Source organism: Saccostrea cucullata, unplaced genomic scaffold, assembly GCF_032062105.1.
Source record: "Saccostrea cucullata isolate Sc308-1 unplaced genomic scaffold, CSIRO_AGI_Scuc_v1 ctg2809, whole genome shotgun sequence".
Lineage (NCBI taxonomy): Eukaryota > Metazoa > Mollusca > Bivalvia > Ostreida > Ostreidae > Saccostrea > Saccostrea cuccullata.
The window spans coordinates 29782-37500 of record NW_026934898.1 but is presented as its reverse complement, the minus strand read 5'-3'; the positions used below and the strand labels follow the sequence as shown (position 1 = coordinate 37500).

At 33.4% G+C, this 7719-nt stretch overlaps 1 protein-coding gene across 2 annotated transcripts in view; it reads left to right on the top strand.

The window, feature by feature from the left end:
* LOC134241507 (uncharacterized) overlaps positions 1-4798 on the top strand; it is a 16143-nt gene extending 11345 nt beyond the window's left edge. Inside the window, exons 1-4 of one of the 2 annotated variants that reach the window (XM_062723549.1) lie at positions 905-1069; positions 2606-2758; positions 4224-4349; positions 4504-4798. In XM_062723549.1, coding sequence (XP_062579533.1) covers positions 1009-1069; positions 2606-2758; positions 4224-4349; positions 4504-4664 — 501 coding nt within the window. In that variant the 5' untranslated portion in view covers positions 905-1008 and the 3' untranslated portion in view covers positions 4665-4798. Of the gene's footprint in view, positions 1-904; positions 1070-2605; positions 2759-4223; positions 4350-4503 lie in introns of those variants that run through there. The other variant, XM_062723550.1, reaches the window with a different exon arrangement.
* The last annotated feature ends 2921 nt before the right edge of the window (positions 4799-7719 follow it).

The following is a 7719-nucleotide window of genomic DNA, read 5'->3' as shown; positions in this document are numbered from 1 at the left end:
AACTTTTTAGTAAAGAAGCAGAATCTACTATTAAATATTTTCTCTTCTATGAATACATTTTGGTGTGGAACTGGATAAGTTACTGCAATTAAAATATAATCTGAAGCTGTTGATTGTTTAACGTCCCTCTCGAGAATTTTTCACTCATACTGAGCTTCGTACTGAGCTTCGAGACGCCACCACTTGACGGCGGAGAGCTGCAAATTTTGTCCTATACTCCGCAATTAGAGCCATTGAACAGCCATATCACAAATGAGCTTTTATTATGGAACACACAAATTTATTTCTTATAAAAATGTTGAAAAGGAAAAGTTTGATGCCGATTGGAGTAGATGGAATGGCTTCCCCATCTCTCTCTCTCTTTTCTCCCTCCCTTCTTTATCTCTCTATCTATGCTTAAAACACACCATATTCGATTAACTTCAATGTATAATAATGTAAAAGAGATGTGGATAAAAAAATAAATAAAATAAAAGGCACAATGTAAATATGAACTGGTATTTTAAAGATTAATTTTAAAATTATTACTTCATCTACATGTATAAATGGCAAAAAATGGTAGTTTAGTTTCAAATGTCAGTGTCTATGTTCATATGCTAAAAATAAAAATTTACCTTGCATTTGCTTACATAAAATGTAGAAAAGGTAAATTTACTGCATTAACATGCAAAACATGTTTCTAATCTACGACGTTTAAAATATTTTTGTTTAATTATTCTGTGATTTGTTTTCCTACACATATAATTCTATAAATTACCATCAACTTTCCTTGTGTTTTACTTGTTCATGCGATTTACTTTGTTTGTCTCTGAGCTAATTCATTTGATAGGGTCTGGCATGACAAATGTCAATCGACGCATTGACGACATGGAACATTTTTTAAAAAATAAAACAAGGAGCAGGTGGTTCCTTTCTTAATTGATTGCTTTCTTTGAATTTTCGCCATCTGGTCCCCACTTATATATTTAACTTGACCGAAAGACTTCACTATTATTATCATTGTACAGGATGCCTTATATTCTACAGCTACTATCATTGGCTTTTTGTCTCACCGTAGCCAAAGCACAGAGTAAGATTTACTTCTTCCTTTTTATATTTTGTTGAGATCGACTAACAAAATCTCTCTATCGTTATCTATCTTTAAAGCAAATTTTAAAAGTTGGGGAGAAACCTATAAACTATGTAGGTTCTTTGACTTTGTTAAAAATATAAAAGAGATAATTTACATTGTCAGTTGCGAAATGCATGCGCAATTATTTTAAAAGAAATAGTTATATCATAAATTATGTTAAATCGTGCATGTAAAGAATTTTGAACTTTATATTGACAATGTCTTATCAAATATCAATCATATATTGTTGAAAGAATTCACTAGTAAAAATTAAATTATATTGATTTTTTAAAACTCGACATTCTATTTAATGTAAAATATTTGTATATGTACATGAATTTATTAAACGTACTGAAATACTAAACTAAGTATACCGTAAAATGAAATACCCTATTGAATGCACATTTTAATTAGCAATATTCATATTAAAGCTGGAAAATAAGTAAATAATTTGTATATAATTAGAGGGTCAAAATTCATCTTTTTACTAATTTGATGATTAAAACTTGATTGTGTATTTTTGTTCTTTTTTATTTTTACATGTAGCATGTTTATTATCATATATTTCCATTTCTAATTTTTCTCTCTGTGATAACTCTTTGAAAGTTAGCGGAGTTAATTTCTTGATAATTCTACCGGATTGTAAATTAGGCAGGTCAATAGGTCAGGAGCTAAGGAGGCCTAATATGCATGCAAATTTCGTGCGTATCTGTCTCCGAGTCTGACGCTAAGGAGACCAAACATGCATGAAAATCTTGTGCGGCTGCCGTTGTGTTTGACGTCAGTGGGCGAGGAATCCTCGTGTAATTTAAATCTATGTCTACATGTTTAAAGTCTAAATCTACAATTTTATTTCACAATGAAATGGAAATATAAGGAATCACTGTCTAGTTAGTATAGTATGCCAGGGACTTCAACAATAGTGGGAAACATGGGATAATTCATGCATAACGGGCTGCAAATTATCCCATGTTTCCCACTATTGTTGATGCCCTGGCATACTATACTATCTAGACAGTGATTCCTTAAGTATAGGTACTATTTATTATTGCGTTGACTTATTAAGGTACTTTGATACTCTGATAAGAGAGATAACTCTTAATGACACAAATGTCTATTATTCCTTCATAAATTTGTCAAGTTTAAGCGCCTTTTCTGCCAAATTTTGCCCCGCAAGCCATGCTATAATTGTTTGTATTTTATACAGCATTTACATTTCCTTTGGAAAATCATAAAACTTAAAGAAAAATTTCATATGAGTGAGCAGAGGGTTTATGAACCTTAAGGAGAGGGTGTGCATTGCATAGGCTTTGACTGTTTCTTTATCCTTTTCGAATTATTCAATAAAAAAATCAATTATATGTCAACAATTTTCCATTGTATTTTAAAGAGCTCAGTTCTCGATGATTATTTCACAAATTACAAAGTCCAGTCTAAAAATATATATATTTTATAGTTATAGGATAGTTAAACCGACTTTTTTTGAATTTTCAGTTCCAGATCCGGGCAGTAACGGACTGGACAGGTGTGAATTTGGTCGACACCTTCGTCAGAGATGTGTAGGCTTCACGATCCCTCCAAGAAATGACTGCCCCGCCGGTTTCTTTTGCTTCACCCCCGCGGATGGTGCGGGTCCTTGTTGTTTACGTAAGTTCCTGTCCCTCTTCTTCAACCGAATTCGTGTAGTATTAACGTATTAAAATGTAGTTTTAATAATGAACTCAAATATAACAATTTTGCAAATTTTCTTTAAAAAAAACAACAGAATTTTATAAATAATTGCAATAGTTGAATACAGTTAAGATTTGTGAAGTTTCATCAACACATGACATCTATTTTGACTATTTGAAATATCATTTATTCAACAGAGTGCAAAAAATAAATTTTGAACCGTAAATGCTATAGAATGATTAAATTTTTTGATGTCACTGATTTTGATGCTCCGTAATGCCAGATAAAATTAAATTTTAGATTCTTATCCCCGCCTGCCCCTCTCAAAGTGTAAAATGATTATAAAACATTGCCAGCAGACTTTAGAAAATAATCATGTGAAGGAAATGTTAGGCTTTTCAGCAGGAAATTTTTATAGATTTTGCAAATTAACATGACCTACATGTGTTTTTATGTCAAACATGTCGTCTCAAGAACGATTGAATCTTTGAGGAAGGTGGAAATCTGTAATATTTTGGTAAAACTAAAAGATATTTGAGGAAAGGCGATGAGAAGTCATACATGCACAATTAGTATCTGAACCTAATTTTGTTTGGCGTGTGCCATATATGTGTACTTGATGATTTTTAATTAAACTATAATATTTCATTTTTTTAAACAAGAACCGTCTTTAGATATTTTAAAAAAGAATATGAAACAATAAAATCTATTCATAATAGCATTAACATAATGAAAAAAATCTGTACGAAGAGTCCAATTGTCAAATTAGGATGAGAATCTAAAGATTAATTTTATCTGGCCTAATCGATGATCGAGGGTATATAGTTTTTGTCCTGTCTGTCCGTCTGTCTGTCTGTTTGTCAGCAAAAACATTTACCTTGTCCATGACTTTCGATTGGTCTAAGCTATGTCGTTTCACATATTTACATGTGTATTCCTTGCAACAAAGCCATCCTTTGGGTACCAACATATGTAATCTTTTAACCTTGACCTTTCATTTGAAACAATTTTTGTCTTGGTCATAAATTTTGAACCGTTGATGCTAGGGTTTTATGTATTTATTGTTACAAGACTTTTTTTGGGATGTAACCTTTGAACAGTCGGTGTCAGGGCTTTAATATTTTACATGTATATTTCTAATGACATGCCTTTCTCTTAATGTCATTAATTTGACCCTTTAACCTTGACTTTGGAGTTCGACCCACATTTTAAAAAGTTTATCTTGGCAATATAACGTTTTAATAATTGGTGCTTGGGTTTTCATATTTCACACCTACAGGTATAATATTGATTGAGAAAATACTTTCTTTGGGCAAAAACAATTTTCATCTCCTGACCTTGGAGTTTGGATTGCATGTATTTAAACCTTTAACATTCGCTAAAAGCTGCCATACGGTGGATTCAATAGTGTTTCACAAACATTTTTATGCATACTTTACAGAAAACAACCCGTGTATTTTCGGAACACCTCTTCAGATAAACAATGACGCGGTGACGTGTACCAGACAACGCTGTCCCCTAGACTACAGATGTATCAGCAATAGAGAATTCGCTGTATGCTGTCCAAGTAAGTTTGTTTATCTGTTTTTAAAATAAAAAACATGGTTAAAATAAACACACAATCAATTTTCTGAAAAAAAAATAAATGAACGTATCTATGTATCTTCGATTTTAAGAAATTGAAAAGATTTTTAAAATCGGCATTTTCATTTTGTTTTTAGGCAGAAACCCCTCTTTAGTATGCCCCCAGATATACTGTACACCTGAGAGGGGGACTCCGTACTACCCACCCTTTTGTTATCGACCGACAACGATCAGGACGGCGGAGGGCAGAAACTGTCCCGGCTGTCCTAGGAACATCTGCAGGCCATACATAGGATAATGAAATCTACACGCTGCTACCTGAGACAAAAAGAAATGTTAAAGAACAACTCATTATACATGTTTTCACTCGCATTTATACAGTCATGGAATTTATATGTGTTTTTGATAAATAAATACATTTCCTGTGTGATATTCTTTCTTTTGGGTTATTTATTATATGCTCATATTTCAGTATTGATGACATTTGTTTTCTATTAAGTGCTACAGTATTTATCGGGGTATTTCTCTGGAGTTTTGTATAGTGACTATTAGAATTTCGGTGTCAAAGATCTGATTTAATTAGAATTCCGAGGAACGATGCCTATGATGAACAGTTTACACATAAACCAGTCTTTGCACACACATACACCCTCACCACCACCAAGAGGTCAAGACAGTTTACAGGAGTAAAACGTAATTATGTTCCCCAAACGAAGTTGGGGAACATATTGTTTTTACTCTGTTTCTTATTAAGGTCTTCCGTCTTCACGGAAGACCTTATAGTGATTCTACTGTTTCTTATTATTCTTATTATTCTTTTTTTTGACAAAATTTTGTGCAGGCGATTTCTCGAAAACTATTCAGTGGTTTTTCATGAAACTTTCACAAGATATGCGTCATTATATGAAGTTGTTACATCCGAAGAGTAATTTGGAAAATTCGCTTCTGGTGCCAAGTTATGGACAATTTCCTGATTTTAAAATGCGATTTTGTCGCGCACTTTTGTCAAAAATGGCTAAGGATATGAACTGGAGACTTATTGGAGATGATAGATCATGACTTTGTGGATTGCAGAATCGCCTTTTCGTGCGTCGTCAGTACTTCCGGTCGTTACGAGATGCAAATCTAAAAAAGTCGTATTTTCTAACTTTTTTGTTTTTCAGTATTTTTCATTTTTATTTGGTATGGTAATAGAAGCCCTCCTTATAATGCTTACTATTTAATTGGTTTGAATGTTGATAAATCTAAAGTCTAGATATTTGCATTCAAAAATCTGAAGCGGGTCCAAAATGGCGGCTGTCTCTGTCAACTCCATTTGGCAAGTAGGGGTTTATGGAGGCAGCTGAGCGTTTGATTAAACCATTCTGACATAAGGATACATGAAATGTAAAAAACTACTTCGACTCTCACGTAGTATTAAATGGTTGGAGGAGTTATCTCCCGTTACTTGTTTATATTATAATAGATAATCAATGTAAATATTGTAATTAATTGGTCAATTGACTAAAGAATTAAACAAGTATTATTGATAAATGATGTTCTGTTAGAAAATAATAATGGTGTTGCCAAAAGAAAGACAGTCTGTTTTATTTTATCAATATGATATCTGATAACTTATGATCATTGATTAAATTCAGGTACACGGGGGCAGTACAGCTTACTGGCTTGTGTCTTCACTTTGGTACAGAAACCAATTGGTTTATCGATCAAATAGGATTGTGCAAAGTTGCCGTAGTAAGTGACTAGTTAAAATATAGCTGTGTGACATTAGCTATAGGTTTGTCATTAGGACAGAGAAGCTCTTACAAAGTTAAATCATACTGTGTAAGTATATTGTATCCACTTGGCTAGAGTTATATAGGCAACTTGGTAAGCAGTTATACACCAGAAAGATGTTAAAGGCTAATTCAAGAGGCACCAGGCAGATAGATGTTGACTTATATAGTAACTTTTACGAGTATAGTGAGGCAATTATCATATGGCACCAGGCAGGTGCCGGTATTAACTGAAGATATACAATTATACAAAGCACTTAGGTCATTTGATTTAAAGACACCAGGCAGGTGTCATTTTATTATCTGTATATATTGCATTCAATCATATCCCCAGTAAAACTCGGTAATCCGAGCACGGACCTAGACCGCTCAGATCCGACACGTTACAGTAGTACGTTGCAATTGAGTGTCAATCTTAAAACTTAATTTCCGTTTCACTGCTTTAGTGTAACTGGGCTAGATACGATATGTAATGTGTATAATGTGTTACATATACTTTCTTAGCGTCAAAATGAAATAAAGGTGCTAAGATTGTTTTATTTTTAAAATTTAATTGTTGCTATCATACCTATCTAATAGATCAGTCCAAAGAAAAGGCGCGAATACTTACTCGTGGCGTTTGGTGCGAAATTGTGAATGCTTTTTATAATTCTTAGACAGGTGAACTGTTGCAAAAGTACCGTAGTATACACAAGTATATTTAGAGCAGTACTCCCAATAGCTTAATTGTTAGCGCGTTGGGGATATAAAAGTAAAAAAAAAAGCGCATTCACGTTGGCGACATGGTTTCAATCCTCCTTGTGACCAAAATTTTGATCTCAATCTTTTCATCTCAATTTTATGTGGGTTTCTTTTCCTAAAACGGACGGAAGACCTCTCGTTGCTCGCAACGAGATCGTTTCTAGTTATTATTATTTTTCTTCTTCCTGGGAAAATTTTGTCCACGAGTGAACTTGTAAACTACACATCTGACTAAGGTAAAATGTTTTTAGGGTCAATAGATATGTTATGTAGATTTGCCGAACGAAGGTCATTTTGCGCGCACGTGCTTGCAAGAGCGCGCACGTGCAACACTTGAAATGACCAATATAATGGACATTGCCGTAACTTTTCTATTTTTTGATGAAATATTTTGAAACTCATAATGTAAGGATATATTAGTAGTATAGACACGATGGCATGGTCAAAATAGCAAGATCTCACGCGCATGCACGTGCGCTTCGCTCTGATTGGCTGAAACTAAAGTCTCAATATCTTTCTTGTTTCTTGTCATAATCATTTGAAATTTTGAACATAGTCCTACATTATGAAGATCTACAGCATGATATATGAAATTTTCATGCAAGCATGCGCATGCACGCGTGCTTGAATCTGATTGGCTGAAACTTTAAATGGCTATATATCCTTTGTTTTTGGACGTAATGCTTTGAAATTTAAAACATAGTCATGCATTAGGATATCCTACAATATGTTATAGGAAAAATTCATGAAATCACGCGCATGCACGTGTGCTGCAATCTGATTGGCTTAAACTTTAAATGGCTATATCTCCTTTGTTTTGAGACGAAATGTTTGGAA